This window comes from Harmonia axyridis, chromosome X (assembly GCF_914767665.1).
Source record: "Harmonia axyridis chromosome X, icHarAxyr1.1, whole genome shotgun sequence".
Taxonomy (NCBI): Eukaryota; Metazoa; Arthropoda; class Insecta; order Coleoptera; family Coccinellidae; genus Harmonia; species Harmonia axyridis.
The window spans coordinates 85690-108722 of NC_059508.1; the positions used below are offsets into that span (position 1 = coordinate 85690).

The 23033-nt window shown below is 32.2% G+C and overlaps 2 protein-coding genes across 4 annotated transcripts; one reads left to right on the forward strand and one right to left on the reverse strand.

Annotated features, from left to right (window-relative positions):
• The first annotated feature begins 657 nt into the window (after nucleotides 1-657).
• LOC123686507 (dual oxidase 1-like) lies at nucleotides 658-16493 on the forward strand. Its single transcript, XM_045626701.1, has 25 exons — nucleotides 658-748; nucleotides 3849-4003; nucleotides 5120-5323; nucleotides 5673-5834; nucleotides 5889-6070; nucleotides 6327-6570; nucleotides 6978-7457; nucleotides 7936-8150; nucleotides 8273-8448; nucleotides 8511-8653; nucleotides 9615-9815; nucleotides 9874-10008; nucleotides 10062-10261; nucleotides 10323-10511; nucleotides 10916-11229; nucleotides 12076-12312; nucleotides 12433-12680; nucleotides 12746-12976; nucleotides 13863-13956; nucleotides 14012-14222; nucleotides 14284-14404; nucleotides 14789-15024; nucleotides 15084-15233; nucleotides 15730-16014; nucleotides 16274-16493. Exons 2-25 carry the CDS (start codon nucleotides 3889-3891, stop codon nucleotides 16394-16396), a joined length of 4896 nt encoding a protein of 1631 aa, XP_045482657.1. The 5' UTR covers nucleotides 658-748; nucleotides 3849-3888; the 3' UTR covers nucleotides 16397-16493.
• Nucleotides 16485-22805, reverse strand: LOC123686508 (neprilysin-4-like). 3 transcript variants are annotated; one of them, XM_045626702.1, is made up of 18 exons: nucleotides 22581-22774; nucleotides 22373-22497; nucleotides 22179-22318; nucleotides 22009-22124; nucleotides 21906-21959; nucleotides 21487-21640; nucleotides 19928-20118; nucleotides 19533-19874; nucleotides 19301-19480; nucleotides 19035-19246; nucleotides 18896-18979; nucleotides 18705-18843; nucleotides 17862-18201; nucleotides 17320-17529; nucleotides 17149-17255; nucleotides 16988-17086; nucleotides 16856-16932; nucleotides 16485-16653 (listed from the first exon to the last, which is right to left on the reverse strand). In XM_045626702.1, the coding sequence occupies exons 2-18, from the start codon at nucleotides 22435-22437 to the stop codon at nucleotides 16554-16556; spliced, it is 2610 nt and encodes an 869-aa protein (XP_045482658.1). In that variant the 5' UTR covers nucleotides 22438-22497; nucleotides 22581-22774; the 3' UTR covers nucleotides 16485-16553. The 3 variants fall into 3 exon arrangements, 2 of the variants coding, with proteins under 2 accessions (XP_045482658.1, XP_045482659.1); XM_045626703.1 differs by lacking the exon at nucleotides 22581-22774 and having other exon boundaries at nucleotides 22373-22516; XR_006748476.1 differs by lacking the exon at nucleotides 16485-16653 and having other exon boundaries at nucleotides 16988-17099; nucleotides 22581-22805.
• Nucleotides 22806-23033: the final 228 nt, after the last annotated feature.

Genomic DNA, 23033 nt, shown 5'->3' on the forward strand with positions numbered 1-23033 from the left:
TATTTGAACAAAGTATTATGTATGAAATAAAATAAATATACAATATTGAAAAATTAACGCGTTTCTTAGAAAAGTTAAACATTATTTGTAGGTCAAACAATTAACCTCTGACACAAAGACAAGTGATATATTCTGTGACCTCGTCAGGAAATTTTAACCTATTAATTTTGATTATTTTGATTTATAGATCGGAAAAATGCTAATCTTCAAAAAATATTCATGATAAATCAGTATTACACTCATGGTAGAATGAAAAAATGTTTTCAACTAGAATGTAGAACTTACTAAAAACTCTTGATATTATTTCGATTAAAATATATCACTGCAAGCTATCTCAAGAAAAAAAAATTGTTAAAAATTTGAGATGGAACAGAAAATGATGTATACCTTTAGGGGATGGATAGCTTTCGTAGCTTTTATGGATTTAGGAACTGCAATTAGGAGTTACATTGAAAAAAGATCATTTTTGGATAAAACCTCTGTAAATGAATATAGCGATGGTGAGTGAATCTTGTTTGAAACTGGAGAAAAAAGGTCTTCCTTGTAATAATATCCACTTATTTATTCATTTATGATAAGAAGGAATACATACAGGATAATTCCAGAAACAGTTTTCGCTTGAATAAAAGCATAAGAGTTTAACCATTATTTTTTCAGGAGAATTCACAACTTCAAGGCTCTTAGGACTTTTCTCAGTCCTTAAAGCTTTGGTATTAATACACTGCACCTTATATATTCATTATAAACCGTGAGTAAACAATTATTATTAATCAAAGGTAGCTAACTATTGCTTTGTCTGAAAAAATGTGTTAAATGAATCAATTTTTGAATATTCTTTAATATTAATTTCTACCAAAGTAGCCAAAGATGTTTGTTACTTTTGTTATTCTCAATCAGACAACAATATTTAGTACCTATTCTTGTAGATTGATATTTGAAAGTGATTAATAGGATTTTTAGGATAGTGAGTATTGGAATTTGTTCACTCATTGTAACAATAATTCTCTATATATCAGAAACAATATATTTTCGAGCAGCAACATTGAATTTTTACGTTATTTTTCCTTGTGTTTTGAATAGTGAGTATAAAGAACGTTTTTATAGTAATTTGCATGCCTAAAGTGAGTGTTTGGAAGTATAAAATGAATTGTAGCCAGTCGACTCACTGATTTCTAAATTTCCTTATAAATAAATTAGTTTATTATGATTGCCAGTAGGATATACAGGGTGTTCCTAAATGGGAGGTACAAAAGAAAATGACATATTCCTCAGAGCATTTCAAGAAAAAAAGTATCATAAACATGGAACCGCAAATGTTTCATTTTAAAGATACAAGGTGTTAAAGCTTGATTTTTTCTCAAGTTTTTTCTCATAGCTCCTTTCCTACAACAGATATTTAACTTGAATTTGGCATTAATTTCCATTTTAAAGTTTTCATCATGTGACATGCTAATTTTGAATGCAAATCTATAGGATGTTATTTTTTCTGGTATAGTATCCGCTTCTTTCCTGCAGAACTATTTTTTTGGTGGACCAATGGTAGTTTAAAAAAAATGTCCAAAGAAACTTTGGTCCAGTACTATCCTTTTTGGTTTTTTGTAGTTTGGTCGTTTCTGCTACTAATTTTGAGAAAAAAATTTCAAACAATTCTCTATTAATCCTCAAAAAATCCAAATTATTATGAAGATCCGGTAAGTAAGCTGTGATGAATAAATTAATTATAAGTTTTATTTACCCAATCTATAGCGAAGATAAATAAAGATTCGATAAATTGGTATAATCATCATATAAAAGTAGGACTACAAAAAACACCTTGTATCTCGAAAACAAAGCATCTGGGCCCATGTTTATAGGACTTATCTAAGGAATATCTCATTTCCCATTGTACTTCCAATTTTGGAATACCCTGTATAGTATCAAAGATCAGAAAGAGCATGAGCTTAAACTCTACAGTTTCTACACTTATTTCAATTATATTAGATTAGATCATTTTTAAAATTCCTGGACCAACTGAAACTTTTTTTTAATTTCATTTCACTCCTACCTACCATTCTAAATATCGTAGTGGGAACAAAATAAAATTAAACTTGTATCGTAGTGGTGTGGAAAAAAAAACAACTTGTAATAATAATTCTACTCCAATTATTTAATTGCGATTAAATGAATTTCCACAATAAATAATTTGAGAACTCAAATAAGAGAATGTATAGATGCTTGAGACACAGTATTCACGATAGTTTTTAAATGCACTCCACATTCTTTAGTTTTTTCCACAAATTATTTTCGATATTTGAAAATTGATTCAGACAATTTTTTTTAGTCATCACTTTAGCTGGTCTGATATATTTTCCTATAAAATTGAAACTGTGGAGTAGCGAAGATATTGGAGAAGATACTTCTGCATTTTTGAAGCAGAGTACTATGGGTCGTAAACGTCGAAATACCAGAAAAAATATTTGATTGAACTCAAAATCACGCCAATTTATCTGCTGTTATTGTTATCTGATCTACTAGTCAATAAAGTGAGTTGAATTTTGATGTTTAATTTAATTGCCTACCCTCAATATTCATCTGAAATTTCATCAAAGATTTTTTGAAATATGACTTGTTGGTGAAGATTAAAAAACAGCGAAATGAATATTTTTTTACACTTCAATAAAAACCTATGAATAGTTTTTATGCCCAAAAGGAGATCATTTTCTGCTAAAACGGCTTATTGACATACATACAGAAGAGTGTTTGATTGTCTCAGTCTTTACTTTTCGGAAATTCATCTTGTTGATTAAAAAGTAAAATAACTTATTTCCTGTAGATACAGAAGAGGTTGTTAATCACCAGTTTTGCTGGTTTTTTCTAGTAATTTGAACTCCTTTTCTCAAGAGACTACCTGGATTTGATCGGATTTAGTTTATATAAATATATATGGGGTGTTCCACATCCTATATTTTATTGTCTCGTTTTGTAAAGAATTTTTCGAATGTAGGTAATAAAATGTGCTGCCTAATAAAAAAATAAAATATAGGGTATGCCAATTGGGATAAGCACGATATTAACGTTTGAATCATCAATGAATTGTCTGATTATGAACACCCAGTAGAGTTCTCAATGATTATCAAAAAGTCAGTACTTACCTCCGTTCTCCTAGTATTCACTTTCAAAATCTGATTCAAATCAATTCATTAATTTTGAAGTTATTAGGTTCTTCCAAAGACCCTCCAATCTATGAAAAATCGTAAAACATATCTCAAAAACGGTAAGGTTATGAAATTTGGAATAAACTAGGGTTCATTTATTATTCCATGCAATCTGAAAATTCAATAAAACAACAGGCTGTTCCATAGAAAAAAATATATGTAAGGTCATTTACACTTTTTTGGTACACCCTGTATCCAAACAATTTGAGAATGCAGCTTTAATGGATCCTATTAATAGTGAGTCGAATAAAAATACGAGAATTTCGGCGCCTAGTGTTTTTGCAAAATTTCATCATTGGGAGATAACAAAAAAAAATTTGTTTTCGTTAAATTTCGATATCTCAGGATCTAACTGTCGTATTCCACTGAAAGTTTGTGTGTATATGAAGTTTATCGATAAAGAAAACTATCTAAAAATTCAGTTATGAAACTTTTACACGGGAAAGAATAATCAAGTCATTCTGATCCAATAGTCCTCTGAATATCTTTCGGAAAAAGGAGTGATCTTTTTCAAATTTTTTCGGTTATTTGCCGACAGCAACGATGTTCAAAAGTTCCTACAGAGTCCTATGATCAACTCGGGGAACTCTAGAACTGCGTACTGAAAGAAAATTTGAATGATAAGTTATCTAGTGGTCTTCCTGTGGCTTTCAGCATTTTAGGAGACGATGTATGAACTCATTCATACGCAAATATGTGGATACTGAAAGTTCTGTTTTTCTTGTGTGCAAGTTCTGGTTTTTGTCAAACACAGAATTCCACTCCTTCCACAACTACATCAACTACTACAAGTCGGCCAAAACCACAAGGTGAGCAAAAATTTATTCAAAATACGAGTAGCTTGTTTAATTCGAAAATTATTTCAAGTCCACGATATTTCCAAATCAAAGAATTGGAAAATTCATATCTGTAACACCTTCTCTGATAGAATTATTTCACCAATCATCATCAAATTGTAAATTTTCGCGAAAATTACATAATATAAAATATTTTATTCAGGATAAATAATGGTCCAGTTTTTATCTGTCGGCATGATATTAGCTTTATCAATTGAAAAAATAAAATTTTGTTGCTCTTATTTTAACTTTCCAAACTATAAATTTTAAAATTATCTATCAAGCAGTTCGAGGGCGTGGTACCCTTGTAATAAGCTACAACAATAGTTTTAAAATTATTTAAATAATATAGCCTTCATGCACAAATATTAAAATATCTGAACAGTACGAAATTATAATTTTGGACAAAAAAAAATTCGCCCATTAAACAAAATAAAAATTGAGAAAAACATAGAAGTACTTTCAGGAGCTTCTATACGCTTGTGTAAATTATCAGATAAAAAATGAACAGTGATGTGCCCAAAGTGACAATGGGACAAAGTCAAGAGACAATCGGTCCCACAAGCTCTAAGCTTCTGAGAAGTCTCACCGAGGCCTAGAAGATAAAAAACGGAATATTTATTGTTTAAGAAATAATTTCTTATCTGTCGATGCGGTCGCGATTAGGAATTTCCATGAATAATTGTGTGGGCAAGACTTTCGATGTTGCATCTGGTTCATTTATTTGAAACCCGGAGGTCGAATTCGAAATTCTAACTCATATTTATTTCGCACTACGAACAGAAAAAAAATTTGCTAAAACAAAATGAAATCTGTTACCTACTCTTTTCTTATCGCTGACGTTAATGAATTCGTAAAATTTACATTTTTACAACGGTTTCTGCCGTTTTATTTCCTGAATATTTATTCTACATGTTTGACTATATTATTTGTATTTACCCCGTCGTGTTTCCAACTTTTTTTCTAATAATAAATCACCAGATAATTATGATTCGAAAAATTGTCCCAATCATAAACAATATGGCCCGACTATATTTAATATGAGGAAATCCCTTCCATAAGATAATGAAAAACTTTACTTTATTATAGAGATTAATCACGACAAGAAGCCTCCTCCAAGTGAATGGCCAGCCACTTATGAGAAAAGAAAAGTAAATAAATATATTCTTGGAGATTGGTTGCTTACTGGAGCATGGGGTAATGTTAATAAAAAACTTGACAAGAGCAAACATGAATACGAGGGATATGATGGATTCTATAATAATCTCGCTAGACCTGACTCAGGTGCAATAGGTACATATGATTCAGCTACTTTACATTTGACATATTGTGAAAGTCTTTCAAGTTGCTAGTGTCTTATGAAAGAACTATTATTAATTGCCAATATTAGGTGACATCTAAAAGAGAACACCTACTTCACATTTACAATATTGTAAAAGCTTTCCAAGCTGAAAGTGTCTTGTACTAACTACTTATTACTAATGCTAAGTGAAATCTACCTACTTAACATTTGCAATATTATAAAAGCTTGATCGTGTCTTATAGAATATCCGTACTAGATAACTATTTTTGTTAAAGGGAAACACTTTCAGTTGTTACTTTGTGAAATTGGCTCTCTATATTCATTCAATATTTGTTTTAGATAAACCTCTTTTACGTCGGTGGCCAGCGGCTTACGAAGATGGAACTTATCAACCATCAGGAAGTAAAAGACCAAACCCATTGGAACTCAGTGAAAAACTTCTAAAAGGTGAAATTGGAACTCATTCAAGAACTGGAAAAAATGCTCTTCTTGTCTTTTTCGGTAAATTCTCTCAATATCATTAACAATCGTTTCTTATCCAAAATCATTTGATAGGTCAGCAAGTTGTAGAGGAAATTCTCGATGCCCAAAGAGCTGCATGTCCACCAGAATACTTCAATATAAAGATACCGGAATGGCACGACTTCAGAAAAACACCTAAACACATGGAACTACCAGTTCTCAGAACACGCTATGATCAAAGGACAGGTTTAAATCCGAACAATCCAAGGCAGCAGGTAACATTAAAAACAGTGGCGATGCTAGAGGGTGGCCCCCCAAAATATTGCATGAGCAAAACAATACAACATGAATTCAACGTAAATTAGATGAACCTAGAAATCATGGCCCCCTTGAAAAATCCAGACCCCTATTCTTGAAAGTTGGCGTCGCCACTGATTAAAAATACTGCACATATTTAAAAAAAAATTTGATAACATTGTCCCAAATTAACATTGCAAAATAATAATTTTTAACTGATATACTTTTTCACAGTTGAATGAAATCACACCGTACATAGATGGTGGATTATTTTATGGTATTACTAAACAATGGGCAGATACACTTCGGATGGATGAAAATGGAAAAATTCATCCCAATGGAAATCTGGCATCTTCCTATGGTGGCCTTTTTCCAGCTATTAACACTCAACGTTTACCAATGGCAAATCCCCCACCACCGTTCCATCACGAGTTGTTCGTTACAAAACACCAAACTGCTGAAGTTTCTAGATTTTTCAGTAAGAATTTCATTTTCTTATAATATAAACTATCTATGCTAGATATACAGCAATAAATATTTCACAAAAATAATTTGATCATAAGTGTCATCTATGTGAAGGGTTTTCCAATACTGTAGTATTAATGGAAACATACATTATGATAAAAATAAAAGGTTTCATTTTGATTTTCAAAAAAAAAATTGTTTCAATGAATCTTTACGTTTTATCATCAAAATGAAACCTCTTTCTAGATATCCATGTACCAGATGTACAGTAATAAACATTTTACATCAGAAATATCTTCATAAGTGTCATCTATATAATAATATGATAAGTTTCATTGTGATATTGAAAAAAACTCTTATTGGAAAACCGTTTAAAATGGGTTGTTAGTAATATCATTCAATTGTGATATGCATTTTCAGAGCTGGGGAACCCAAGAGGGAATGAGAATTCGTTTCTTCTCACCTTTGGTATAATGTGGTTCAGATGGCATAACTATATTGCAGAAACAATAAAAAATTTGCGACCACAATGGTCCAGCGAGGAAATTTTTAACGAAGCTAGAAAATGGGTAATAGCCACACAGCAACACATTATTGTAGATGAGTGGTTGCCGGCATTATTGGGTAAAAAACTTCCAAAATATCACAAATACGACCCTAGTATAAATCCACAGATAGATCAGTTTTTTCAAGCTGCAGCGTTTAGATTTGGACACACATTAGTTACTCCGGGTGTCTACCTGAGAGATTATTTGAGAAATGGTTGTAAACATAAATTTGACTCTTGGAAGAATGCAGCAGTGAGGACTTGCAATGTATTTTGGAGACCTCAAGATCCCATATTGACTAAAGAGAATGATACTTCCCAGGATGTTGTTGATATTGATCGATTACTTATGGGTAAGTTCAATTTAATTTAATAAATAGGATAAAAACAATTATGATTTCGAAAATATACAAATTTCTCAAAAGAGTTTTTTGCAGTATTCATTTTAGAAACGATAAACCTCAAGAAGTAAATCCTTCACTATTAAATAAGAGAATTCACAAAATTCCAATAATGTCAATTTCGAAATTTTATCATATAAAATTGGCAGCTGTTATCTTTGGTCATTTGACAAGTCAACACTACGCCATCACTAAAAATGGAACGATTGTTAAAATTCACTACAAAGATGGTGAAAATTTTGCAGTCACAGTTCGCAAAACTAAAGCAATTTTTAGTGAAACTGGTCGAAAAATTTGAGCTGTTGCAACAAGTTAAGAATGTGATGAATCGAAACCGAGTGCGTCGCTCAAGCATATAACATTTCCAAAGCTTACTACGATATTAAATCATTTATAAAGACCTGGTAATCATTTCAATGTCTATTTATAGGTATGTCAGTTCAGCTTTGCGAAGAAGAAGACCATAAAATCGTTGAAGATCTTCGTGGGAATGTTTTCGGACCCTTAGAATTTCCGAGACGTGATCTAATGGCCATCAACATCCAAAGAGGTAGAGACCATGGCCTGCCAGGATTTAATGCGGCTAGAAAAGCTTTTGGTTTACGAACAGTTGATTTTAATCATTTTCAACACTTAGATCCCACCGTAAGTTATTATTATGCTGGAATTTGAAAAATTAATGAATAATTTTTCCAAAAACTTAGTGAAGACAACCCTCCCTTTTTTTTTTATTTTTCACACAATATTAGTTTATTTTTCTATTATAGATACAAAAATACTTGACTGCTCTGTATAACAATTCTATCGATGACGTTGACGTTTGGGTAGGAGGAATTTTAGAAACTAGAGACGGACCTGGTGAATTGTTCGAAACAATAATAATGGATCAATTTAGGAGGATAAGAGATGGAGACCGATTTTGGTTTGAAAACAAGGATAGTGGGTTAGTTTTACTGAACTGATGCCTTTTCGGAGTACACTAAAATAATTTTGTTTTTTTTTCAGTTTGTTCTCGTCACCACAAATGAACCGTATCAGAGAGTTGAAAGTTTATGATATCATAATGGCAGTTACTAAAATGGATGCTGAGGATATACCAACATCTCCTTTCAATGTCCCACATTCTAGAAACAACGCACATGAAAATTGTAGGTTTGGCTTGAAATCCTAATTTTTTAAAGAAATATTGATAACTCAAAATATTCATACAATTGTAGATACAAACGAAAATGACAGATTCCTCGGATTATTTCAAGAAAAAAGGTCCAAAACATGTGCCCACAAACGCTTTTGAGATACAGGGTGTTAGAGTTAGATTTTTTTTGCTCCTTTCCTGTACAAGATTTTTAACTCAAATATGGCGTAGATATTCCAATTTGAAGTTTCATCATTTTTCTGGAACAGTGGGCGCTCCTTTCCACCAGAACTTTTTTTGGTGGATAGTCAAGAAAATGTGAGGGAGATAGGGTGTTAGAGTTTGATTTTTTTTTTCAATTTTTTTTCGTATAGTACCTTCCCTTCACAAGATATTTAGCTTGATTTGGCATAGATATTCCAATTTTAAATTTTCATCATGCGATGTGCTAATTTTGAATGAAAATCTACAGGGTAATATTTTTTCTGGAACAGGGGCCGCTTCTTTCCTCCAGAATTTTTTTCTGGTAGACCACATTTTGAAAAAATGTAAAAAGAAACTGGTCCAGTACTACACTTTTTGGTTTCTTGTAGTTTTGTCGCGTCTGCTACTGATTTTAAGAAAAAAATTTCAAACAATTCTCTAGTAATCCTCATGAAAAGCCAAATTGATATAAAGATCCAGTTAGTAAGCTGTGATGAATAAATTAATTGTAAGTTTTGGTACTTATTGACCCAATCTATAGCTAAGATTAATGAAGATTCTATAAACTGGTATAACCATCACAAAGAAGAAGGACTACAAGAAACACCCAGTATCTCAAAAACAAATCGTTTACTGGCTCATGTTTACTACACTTTTTTTTTAATTATTCAAGGAATCTCTCATTTTCCTTTGTACCTCCAAATTAGGAACACTCTGTATTTACATTGTTAACGTAAGTCAACGACAAGTAATATATAATTTTTTTCCAGCAACTATTGTTAAAATATGTAAACTGGAACGAAAAACTTGTGAACTCATTAATAAAGAGAAATTCACATGTTGGCACTTACCTTTCTTGAACCAATCAGCCCTAAATGAGCCATGTAGAAAAGGAAGTTCTTACGATTATTTTTGGGGGAGTGAAGCTTCTTATATTGCAACATTCAGCGCGATAGGTGCTTTCATTGTGGGTGAGTTCTTTTATCATTCGAAGAATTTAGTCCGAAATCACAAATTTACCACTTTCAGGATGTTTTTGGGCTGTCTTTTTTCTTATAAGACACAAGAATCAATTGATGATCCAAAATGCTCAGAAACAATCAGATGTAACCAGAAAATCTGTACATCAAAATACAGGAGGAATGCACTCGATGATTTTCGGAGGTGAGGAACTACAATCCGATGTGTATCCAATATTAATTTTTTTTCATTTTTAGCACAAGAATGGGTCAGCAGAAAGCAACCTGTTAAAAATGTTGCCATAATATTCGATAATAACAATAAACAAATTAAAATCACTTGCAATCAAGGAAACTTAATACGTGCCATCGATCTTGGTTTTGCCAATGCCTTCAGGCTGTATTTTGTGGCAGATATGCCTTATATTATTATAAACAGCAAGCATAGTTATGATTTGGTAAATAATCTAATCTTTATACTAGGAAATATAATAAATTTTTTCTTCTTGAAACTTTTAGGTTCTTCAGTTTCCAATAGAAAAGGAAAGAAATGATTTTGGCAAAGAGTTGAAAGAATTCATTACAAAATTCGGATTAGAATACGAAGAAATATCGATATTCAAATGGAAGGATGCATTGAATATAGTTATAACGAAGAAAGATAGACAAAAGAAGCTGGAAATGTTTTGTAGAGTTGTATTTGCACAGGTATTTTGTTATAAGAGATTTTTCAAGAAGGGGTTTAATTTTGATTATAATAAAAAAACGGAAAATGAACATACATATTTTTCTCTTAAAATATAGTCGTTTTTTTTTCTTCAATATCAAAATGAAACTTCTGAGTGAATAACCTTTTACTACACAGATGACACTACTGGAGATGACATTTCTTTTGTAAAGTGTTTATTACTTTTTATCTGGTACTTGGATATCTAGAAAGAGATTTCATTTTGATATAAAAAAAAACGACAAATGAACATCCATTGATTTCTTTTGAAATATTCTCGTTTTTTTTCAATATCAAAATGAAATATTTTATTGGAAAATCCTTTATTTCCCATTTTAGTCTTGAATTTGTTGAAATAATATAATACCTTTATATTCTCTTTCAGGCTTTCAAAATCACCCATTCTAAGTCAGAAATACTTGCTGTTGGCTCCAATGACAAAGACATTATTAATACAGAAATAACAATTCTTGAATTTGCTGAATCCTTGAATATGAAACCGGACAATGAGTTTGTAAAAAGGATGTTCTATCTCGCCGACAAAGATAGAAATGGATTCATATCCTTCCGTGAATTTGTTGGTCTCTTGATCATTTTTGCAGAAGGTACCGAAGAGGAAAAAGCTCAACTTTTATTCAAAATGTATGATATAGATGATACGGGTATTTTAAAAGCAGAAGATTTTGAAAGTATGATTAGGTAAGACTCCATCCTGTATATTTTTAGTTAAATAGAAACTGTTTTCTCTCATTCTGGGGAATATCCGTTCATTCTGCCATACCTTGTACAAACAACACTTGACCAGTTATTAAAACTTGCAATGACCCTTTTTGAATGCAGACGCTCAATTTTGAATAACAAATGGTTTCTAGTTGGAAAAACTGTGTATTATTTTATTTTATTTATAGTATTTTATTATTATTATATTTTTGTGCGGGATTGGAATCCCTACTTGAAACTCTCCTGTCACGGATTTATCTGTCCAATTTGTTTTCAAGATACAGGGTGTTTCTTGTAGTTCTACTCTTTTGTGATGATTATACCAATTTATCGAATCTTTATTAATTGACGCTACAGATTCGATAAAGTACCAAAAATTATAATCTATTTATTCATCACTGCTAACAAATTGAATCTTTATAACAATCTGTATTTTCCTGTGGATTGTAAAAAATTGATTTTTTTCTCGAAATCAGTAGCAGATCCGACAAAACTACAAGAAAACAAAAAGTGTAGTACTGGACCAAAGTTTCTTCTCACATTTTTCTAAACTACCAGTGGTCACCAGAAAAAAGTTCTGTGAGGAAAGAAGCGGCCACTGTTCTAGAAAAAATATCACCCTGTAGATTTGCATTCAATATTAGCAAATCACATGATGAAAAATTTGAATTGGAATATCTATGCCAAATTTAAGTTGAATATCTTGTGAAGGGAAGTTGTTATATGAAAAAACTTGAGAAAAAAACAAGCTTGAACACCTTGAACAGCCTTTACCTCCAATTTAGGAAGACCCTGTTGTAATTAACTTTTTCAATATTCTTGCAGATGCTTCTTGGAAACAGTTGGAGGAAATATCCCCGAGGATAAATTAAAACAAACCATAAGTGGCATGCTTTCGAGAGCACACTGCGAACATAAAAAAGAACTGAAATTTCAAGATTTCTTAAAAATTCTCGGCAGAGACATTGTTAACTTGAATAAGGCCAAACTTGGTTTGAAAGGTTTCGAAGATGATGGTTCTTATCTTTCAACAGCTCGGCATACAATAGAAAATATTTACGGGTGAGTAAAATTTTTCGATTAAAAAAAAAGTGAAAACCGAAAAATAGAATGAATTCTATTGAATAAATTAAAAAAAATAAAAATTATTATTATTATGTAAATTAATAGCTCAGTTTTCAGAACCGCTGATATAAATACAAGATTCAAAGGAGAAGCGAGTGATCAGCCTGAAGAAGATCTTTACGCAACCAATGTTATAGATCAGGAACAGAAAAAAATTCTGGAAAACAAGGAATATTCCAAAGAACGTCCAAAAACAACGTTTTCTAGCAAGTGCCTTAAATACATTGAACTGAAATCGAAAGAGATATTTTGGTTAACACTTTATACGCTTATTTTATGGGCCATCTTCCTTGAACGAGCTTATTGTAAGTGTAATCATTGTAATTGAAAAACATTTCGATAATTTTATACTGTTAATGAACTTTATTAGATTATTCTTATGAAAGAGAACATTCTGGATTGAGGAGAATAGCTGGATATGGTGTAACGATAACTAGAGGTGCAGCTTCAGCTCAAATGTTCACATATTCGTCTCTTCTCATAACAATGTGCAGAAATATAATAACAACATTGAGAGACACAGTTGCCAATAAATATTTTCCATTTGATTCAAGTGTCGAAATACATAAATATATTGCTTGGTGGGCATTTTTCTTCACAGGTTAGTATACTTACTACAAAGTTTTCAAATAAGAAGTTTCATTTTGACAAAAAAAAAACAGTATATTTATGTAAAACGATAACAGCTTCAAAAGATGGCAGCTATTCAAAATGAAACCTCTTTTTGGATATTTTTCTATCCAGGGTGTTCGTAAATTGGAGGTAGGTACAAACAAAAATGAAAGATTCCTTGGATAATTTTGAGAAAAAAAATTCATATAAACATGGGCCCGCAAACGTGTTATTTTCGAGATACAGGGTGTTTCTTGTACCCCTACTTTTTAGTGACTATTACCGGTTTATTGAATCTTTATTAATCTCAGCTACAGATTGGGTCAATAAGTACCAAAACTCATCATTAATTTATTCATCACAGCTTGCTAACTGGATCTTCATAATAATTTTGAGTTTCCTGATGGTAACTAGAGAATTGTTTGAAAATGTTTTTTCCAAATCGGTAGCAGATCCGGCAAAACAACAAGAAACCAAACAGTGTAGTACTGAAAAAGTATTTTACATATTTATAAACAACCAGTGATCCACCAAAAAAAGTTTTTTAAGAAATTAGCGGGCATTGTTCCAGAAAAAATATCACGCTGCAGATTTGCATTCAAAATTAGCATGTCACATGATGAAAATTCAAATTGGAAAATCTATGCCAAATTTAAGTCAAATATCTTGTGAAGGGGAGGTATTATGGGTAAAAAACTTCAAAAATATTAAACTTTAACACCCTGTCTCTCAAAAACAAAGCGTTTGCGGGCCAATGAATATAGTCCTTTTTTTTCTTCAAATAATTCCAGGAATCTATGATTTTCGTTTGTACCTACCTCAAATTTAGGAACACCTGTATATTTATTATAAGGTTTTTTCTTTGTTTTTTTTAGTTTTGCACATTGTCGGACACGCCTTCAATTTTTATCATATATCTACTCAAACCTCAGATGACCTGACTTGTTTGTTTAGAAATTATTTTCACGCGTATGTACTGTTGAATATTTTCAAATTGAAGTGGAATAATTTGATTAAATTTTAGGACACACGAAATACCTAAATTTCATTATTGGTGTTGGCAGACCATGACTGGTTTTACAGGAGTAATACTGACCCTAATTTGGATTATGATGTATGTCTTCGCTTTATCTTATGTGCGATCCAAGATTTACAACTGGTTTTGGTACACACATAGTCTTTATCCATTATTTTTTATATTTATGATACTTCATGGTACTGGGCGACTTATACAAGTAACAAAAGATCAATTTTATAAATGTGCAACATCTAGGATTATTTTTTTTTTTTTTGCAGGAACCGTTCTTCTATTATTTCTTCCTGGGACCAGTGATTTTATTCACTGTCGATTCCCTTATCAGTATTAGTCGAAAAAAAATTGAAATACCTGTTGTGAAAGCCGATATTTTACCTTCATGTAAGTAAATTTCTCTAAATTCTGTGGCGAACAAAATCGTGCGGGAATATCTCAGTTTCACCCAGATTTTATGGGTATATTTCATTTGAAATAAAATAAAACGAAGTAATTTTCACTAAACTATTTAATTATTAACAACAATTGTTCCGCCGCACTGTAGCTTCGTCAGGCGACATTTTTTGACTGATCTGTCCAAAACTTGAGAAAAAAATGAAGAAAGATATCAAACTTTAACACCCTCCCTTTTTCTCGAAAACAAATCCTTTACTGGTCCATGTTTATAGGACTTTTTTTCTCAAAATGATTTTTCGTTTGTACCTCCAATTTAAGAACATCCTGTAATATAAATGACTGTTACCGTTACTAATTTTATAATTTCTTCAGATGTAACTATGCTGGAATTCCAAAAACCAGACAATTTCCAATATAAATCAGGACAATGGGTGAGAATAGCATGTATGGCATTGAACAAAAGAGAATACCACCCCTTCACGTTAACATCCAGTCCAAATGAAGACAACTTAACATTACATATTAGATCTGTTGGTCCTTGGACCACCCTAATCAGGACAACTTACGAACAAGCAAATACATCTGGAAATTCCAAGAAACTACCTAAGGTTAAGTCGTTAATACTTCTTAATGAATTCTCTGTTTATATTTACTTTATTCTTCACAGATTTATTTAGACGGTCCATATGGAGAAGGTCACCAGGATTGGAACAATTACGATGTATCCATTTTGATTGGAGGGGGCATAGGAGTCACTCCTTTCGCTAGTATTTTGAAAGATATCGCTCATAGATCTGGACAAACCCGATGTAAAAAGGTGACCTTTTTTTTTTCATCGGAAAGAACAATTTAAAGGGATTTCATTTTGAATAGTCCTTCATTTGGGCAGCTATCACTTTTGAAGCTCTCATCGTTTGATATTTAATTAAAAACTAAGCCATTACTGAAAATCGAACGATACAAGCTTCAAAACAACGCTTGGAAATTGTTAAAATTCACTACAAAAATGGTGAAAATTTAACAGTTACAGTTGGCAAAACTAAATCTTTAATGATATACCTTCCTCTTTGCAGAGAAATAAACATCTATGGATTTCTCTCTCTATATAATTTTTTTTTTTTTTAATATCAAAATGAAACTTCTCATTGGAAAATCCTTTACAAAGATAACACTTACAGAAATGATATTTCTTTTGTAAAATGTTCATTACTGTTTATCAGGTACTTGAATGTCTAGATAGAGGTTTCATTTTGATATTCATTATCTCTCTTGAAATATTACCTTTTTTGAAAAAATATAATTTATTTCTGCAGATATATTTCATATGGGTTTCGAGAACTCAAAAACAGTTTGAGTGGTTAATCGATATCATCAGAGAGGTCGAATACAAGGATATCAAGAACGTAATCAGTTGCCATATATTCATTACCCAATTTTTTGAAAAATTTGATGTACGCATGATATTACTCTACGTTATGGAAAGGCATTATCAAAGGGTGGCTAATAGGTCCTTGTTCACGAACCTCAAAGCTGTCACACACTTTGGACGACCGAATTTTGCAAAAATTCTGAAAACGGTGCAAACTCTTCATGAACATGTATGTTAAACAAGTTTTGAATTTATTTATTTTTGCGATTGACTGTCAAAAAGGATCAGATTTTGCACAATAAAGCATATCAGACAACTACCAAATTGCCCTGACTTGGCTCCAGCTGATTTTTCACCTTGAAAGCAATACGATAACTTTGGAAGAATAATACATATATAAAACAATTTCATGATCCTTTTTTTGATGGAGTAGCATAAGTGTTAAGTTTCTTAAAAATTGGGAGATTAATAATTTTATTCGTTTTCAGACACCCAGAATTGGTGTTTTCAGCTGTGGCCCTCCCTCTATGACGTCATCGGTAAATGCAGCTTGTTTTGCAGTCAATTTCGAAGGTTACCACAGGTTTGAACATCATTACAAGAATTTCTGAAGTGTTGCCAATACGATTAATTAATTAAATTCGATAAACTGTAATGAAACTATTAAACCTGTATGCAACCGGCCTAATAAAGTAAATCAAAAATTAATTTATTTATTTCAATATCATTGAAAAAATACAAAATAGTCTATAACAATAAAAATGTAAATCACCAGAGTACACATTTGAAAGATGGATTCATTGAACTGTCAGGGGGGCAATTGTACTCTCGAGCGAAATCTACAGAATTGCTCAGGGTGCCTAATACTCTGTAAAAAAAAATAAGTCGTCTAATACAAACACAAAAAAGTTCAGAACAGTATTGGACCCTCTAAAATGCAATATCCTATAACTGTTCGAAGTATTAAGTTATCACTAAACAAAATTGAATAAAGATGCTACATTTGTTGTTGTTTCAGAAATGGATAAAAACAAGTTTTGTGTATTGAGAAAATACTTCAATGTCTTCACCTGAAAATTCCTGGAGAGTGAACAGCTGTTTGCAACCTAGTTTTTGCGCTTTCTGGTCTTTGAATACCACACCAAATCTATAATTAGAAATCGAGAGTTTAGAAGTCTTTTATTCAAAAAAAATGAACTAACCTGAGCAAAATTTAAGAAGAATAATTGTGGTCCAGTAAGGTTAAGGCCAGGAAGGAGTTCTTCAGTTTCAGTATGCTTTTTTCGCCATTTCTGATAGGCCTGTAAAAAAAAACTTTGCATAACAATAAAATTAATAATTTTACAAAATTCATATAGCTTACTCTGAATGATTGTTTCAAACCCCCGTTATCTGCGATGTTTTCTCCTTGTGTCAAATACCCATTAACTCTGGCATTCACCTCAGGTAGCATATATTGCCCGTACTGATCTGTTTTGAAAATTATTAGGACCATTTGGAATTCAAGAATTAAACTCATAGTAAATTTTCCTACCTATGATGCATTGAGCTCTTGTATGGAACTCCAAAACTGATGGTTCTTTCCACCAATAATCCAGATTTCCATGTTGATCAAATAATCTTCCTTTATCATCAAATCCATGGGTTATTTCATGTCCAATGACAACTCCAATTCCTCCGAAGTTTAGAGCCTTCGGGAAATGCTTATGGTAAAATGGTGGCTGAAGTATTCCAGCAGGGAACACTAGATTGGAAATTAGCGTTTAATATTGGTTTTTAAATTATTGTGACATCGCCGTTAAATTATTTTTTCAATTAAAATGTAAAAGAAAGAATGTGTTCTTAGGTTAGTCTTGAACATAGAATAGTTTTTATGAGCACAGAGCAACAATCTTATTCTGTGGCTTGAATCAAAGAAAAAGCAGTGTATAAATACTGTTTTTTCTTCGCTTCATATAAATGAAGCGGCAATTATGTTAATCTAGTCAATGTTCATAGACATTATGTCACGACTCTTCAGAAGTGAAGACACGACTGGGAAGAAGAATTATGTTAAAGATGTACAATTTCACTGACTTATCTGGTTCTTGTTACGGCTATAGTAAGCGTTAACGATAGCTGGTGATGTGCCCCATAATGTTCTGTTAGCTTCCTTCCCAACTTTCCTTTGCTCATAACGTGTAAGATGCCTAAGAATGCTCAAAGTGTTCTCGAAGAAATAATCAGGATGTATCTCCACATCTATATATCTTCGATTCAATTCTGAAATACTTGTAATGAAATCTGGGTAGCCAATTTTCAAATCTATGTTTTTTAATTTCATTTGCGCGTAATCTTTAGTAGACGAATCAATCCATGTATTTTCACTCAATATTTCGTGAAAAGCTTGCTGAAGTTGTATGGTCATCTCTAATGTCTGCAATATAAGGGATTGATTAAACGATTTGAAATAGCAAATTTCGAAATTGGGTCTCTGTAAATTATTGTAACATCGCAGTTGCCTTTGCAACATTCTGATTTTGCCGCTTCATATAAATACTTTTACTTTTTTATTCGAGCCATAGAATGTATTCATAATGAGACCACAGACTAGTCTACGATGAGACAGTCTGTGCTCATCTTTCAGTCAGAATAAATTACCTATGGTGCTATATTTAGTATTCTGTGGTGCTCATGTCATGACGAACCATAGACAAATAATTCTCTATGTGACGAACATATCTACTTATCTATGATATCACATATCATATTCATAGACCTAATATTAGGTCTATGATCATATTATTTAACCACACTTTCTTCTTCGTTTACATTTCAAATATCAAATTAAATTAAGGATGTTACAATCATTTATAAGGACCCTATATTATAACCATTTCAATTCACATGGTTGATAATTATTGTTTCGATTCAACTCACATCTTTTCTACTCTGCTCATCGAAATATTTTTCAACAAACAATTTTCCAAGAGCCATGCCCATGTTAGCGTTGGTTTGTTGTATGCAAAACTGCCATCTAGTTGGTGGTTTTTCTTTCCCGAACAGTATGTAGTAGAACCTTAAATATCATATCAACATAACATTAGCTCTAACAATTTAAATATGGTCACCTTTGTTTAGCCAAAAGAAATCGTTCATCCAGATTGTTTGTTCGATGTCTTATAAACCTCCAAAGTAAATAGTTTGCCACAACTCTGAAAACCCAAAGATGAAACAACTATGAAATCAGATGCTTTGAAGCTAGCTTACCTAGAATTTGTGTTACTCAACAGGTCTACCAGTCTATGTAGATATGCAGTGCAGAAACAGGCTACAGGGTCATCGAGGGTCATGACTTTACCTAAAACCATACCGAAATACCTTATCCAGTCAAGTTGAGGAAAGAAGTGAGCCAACGCTCCAATTGTTGTTCTCAGATAAATTCTTTCCAAATGTTTTCTGTCTTCATGGGATGTCATAATCTGAAAGAAGAGAAAAAGGAACAGTTATTCGAATAAAGTAAATCATCGATTTACCTCTGCAATTTTCGTTTCAAATTTAATGATTTCGTCTGTGTCTTGGTGTACTGTATCTTCAGGAGCTCCAAGCAATAGAGCAACCGATACTATGAATGTTCTATAAGCTTCGATATACTTGTAATGACGAGGATTTGTGAAGTAGTCTCTAGACGGCAATCCTAGAGTAGTTTGATCCAACTGGAACAAGCATTTAGGTGAATTTTGCAATTCTTTACCTATAAAATCTTACATGAATGATGTACTCTTCGGAATTCTTCAAATCCGGTCCAACCCATTCCGATATGAGAATGTCGTTGTTGAACAATCTGAGTTGTGCCATTAACCAAACAATATCGAATTCAGACTCTTTCCAGTTTTTGTTGAGGATCGGCCATTCTCCAAGTTCATCTAATAATTTTAAAAGAGGGGAACTTCCCCTTTCTCGTACTTTGTTTTGATTCATGCACGAATGAAAAAAATACTTAGCTTTGGTTGTGGCATCCATCGAGCTGTTTTGGTAGCTGTCTATTGTGTTATTGAGTAGATAGCCTATTTCGAAGGGTCGGTGGTGGACTTCTTTCGACATAGGGTCCTTAAAATGCCTCGATTAGCCTTATATTATCATTTTTTCGTGTATAAACTCACCCCTTTTGGTTCATTTTCTAAAAGTAGTTCCCCAAGAACGTTGTCCAAGTTTTCTCTGAGAATCTCAAATGTATCGTATGAATTTCTTTCGGGGGGAATAGAATAGTAATTCTTCCAGTTTCCACAGGCGTACTTATAAAAATCTTCACAGGGGTTCACGGTTTTATCCATATACCGTTTCATTATGTTACCTAGGTAGGGGAGTTAGATTGATTGTTTTGTAGTTCAATTATATGTACAGTGCTGGCAAGTCTGTATCTAAGGGGTTTTCCAATAAGCGGTTTTGATACAGCAGCAATATTCTTAGTTGTTCTTGGGCGATGCACACGGTTTCGAGTACTCACATCACTAACTTTTCCCAACATCCCCAATTTATCCACCAGTTTCACTATTGCCGGCCGAGAAGGTGCTTCACGACAACCCAAAAGTGCTTTAGTTTTGCGAACTGTGACTGCAAATTTTTCACCATTTTTGTAGTGAATTTTCACGATTTCAATGCGTTTTTGAAGCTTGTATCGTTCCATTTCTAGTAATGGTGTAGTGTTTACTTGTAAAATGCCAAAAGATAACAGATTCTAAAGATACAGCTGCCCAGATGGAGGGTTATTCAAAATGAAACCTCTTATTGGAAAACTCTTTACATAGATGGCACTTATGGAGATACAAATGTTTTTTGTAAAATGTTTACTAATGTATATCTCTGGTACTTGATTGTCTGGAAATATGTAGGAATTTGTCACTTTCAATGAATGGGTAATAATATATTATTATTATATTGATTCATTTGTTCCGAATTTCTTAAAGAAATTAATCAGAATTGTGGTTGGTTTCTTGTTGAATAGGAAGTCTTGAGAAAATGCCAAATTTCTTGAAACGAATCAAGATTTTCTGATGTCCCATCTTATTTTTGAAAATCGACGTGTTTTTAATCAACGAAATATTCATATCGAAAGTTTTATATGGGATAACATGTACACAGAGATTCCTTGGCTAATTTTAAGACAAAAATCTTATGAACATGGTCCAGCGAATGCTTTGTTTTCTGGATACAGGGTGTTTCTTGCAGTCCTAATTTTTTTATGGTTACACCAGTTTATCGAATCTTCATTAATCTTAGCTACAGATTGGGTAAATATCTACCAAAACTTATAATTAATTTATTCATCATAGCTTACTAACTGGATCTTTATAATAAACTGGATTTTGAAATTTTTTTTTCGAAATTGGTAGCAGATACTACAAGAAACCAAAAATGCATTCAAAATAAGCATAACACAGGATGAAAACTTCAAATTGGTATATCTATCCCAAATTTAAGTTGAATATCCGTGAAGGAAAGGTGCTGTGAGAAAAAACCTGAAAAAAATCAAACTCTAACACCATGTATCTCGAAAATTAAGCTTTTGCAGATCCATGTTTATAGGACTTTTTTTCTTAAAATTATCCGAGAAATCTTTCATTCTCAAATTTAGGAACATTCTATATGATAAAGGTCCATTTAATTATTGGTTAAAAAAATTAAAAATATTCACTTTTCCAACAAAATTTCCTACACTCACTTTGCAATTTCCTTATTTCAGCTCCATTCATTTCATTCTTCCAAAAAACTTGGCTTCTTGCGCTAGCATCACCACCAGGTCTACCAAACCAATTACCAGTATTTCTCAAAGAGTCCAAAACACTCGGATCCATATTCCTTTTTATTCGTTTATCCTGAAAATAAAAAAAACATGCGTAACATCCTTAAACTAGATTTTCAACAGCAGGTTCAATTAAGAGGAACAAATATAATTAAGTCCGGCCCTGTTGACAGAAATCTATAAAGGCAAAATCCACGATTTTTAAGAACAGGGACGGCTTAGTAAGATGCCAAAATGAGCCTACAATTTCAAATACGTACGTAAAGAAAATCTGTTGAAATTTTTTTTGGGTGAATTTTAAAAAGTCGTAATTGTAGATAAAATAAGAGGAAACCTACCCTTCTTTGAGCACTTGGTGCATCTTCAAATCCATGAGGGTTGAATCCGTATTCCTGAAAAAAATTGAGATTTATTTAATATCTAAAGGAAAGTTTTTCTCACCATCTCTCTTAAGAACTTTGTTTCAAGTGTGTCATAGAGCGGTTCTTCGTCGTAGATTCTCTCAAAAAGGAAAAAATCCTCAATTCGATCTCCATTTGGTGAATTAGGTGTAGGAGCTAGAAATAAAAAAGTTAAAATGATTTCGTACAGGTAAAAATTTGAAAAAGGACTTTTTGCTGTTGAAAACTCTGCGGCATCGGCATATTTAGTGATAAAAATTATTACTATAACCAGAGGTAGCAAGATTGCTGGTACAAAAACTAGTCTCTTGAGTTTTTGCTGCCAATTTCCTTGTTGACCCACACACCATCTGTAAACAATAATTGGGTAAATCGATTTAAATCAATCGCTAAAATTAACTTACTGTACTCTTCCCGATTCATGATGAACTGCCAGTCGACAAGAACAAAACTTTGGTTTCCTTTCCATTGAGACTCAGCTTAGACCTTATGCCGTAGAATTGACTCTACTCCCAATAATGAATACGACCTTTATTCAATTTATGAGTGGGTCATTTTGATTTAAACAGATATTCTTTATAATCTCCCACGTCAAAATTGTTTACAACTTACCTCCAATTCACTCAGTGAAGATTCGTTAAGAGACACACTGACAATTCTTCAAAAATTTCACTCTGACAATTCTTGTCAATTTTGATATTTCTGTCATCAAAAATCTTCGATATTTTTTTATTTCTAAGTTCGGTGATGAAATATATCGAAAAACGCAACAATAACAACTGTTATTTAGCAGAAACTGAATCTCTCTCGTATATCACGTAAAGTCCTTCACAAACAGAATATATGCATGTATCATACGCAACATTTTTTCTAAATTTTGAAAAACAACGGATAATTCCACAATAAAACATGAATCTCTCATTTCTGCCTATAACACGATTCGATGTGATATAGTTTTAGAATTGACTAATTAGAGATCAAAATTTCAAAAACAGTTCAAAATCGAACAAATTGATTAGTGGCGCCATCTTATCGTGAAATCATTGTAGTTATAAGGTTATTAAT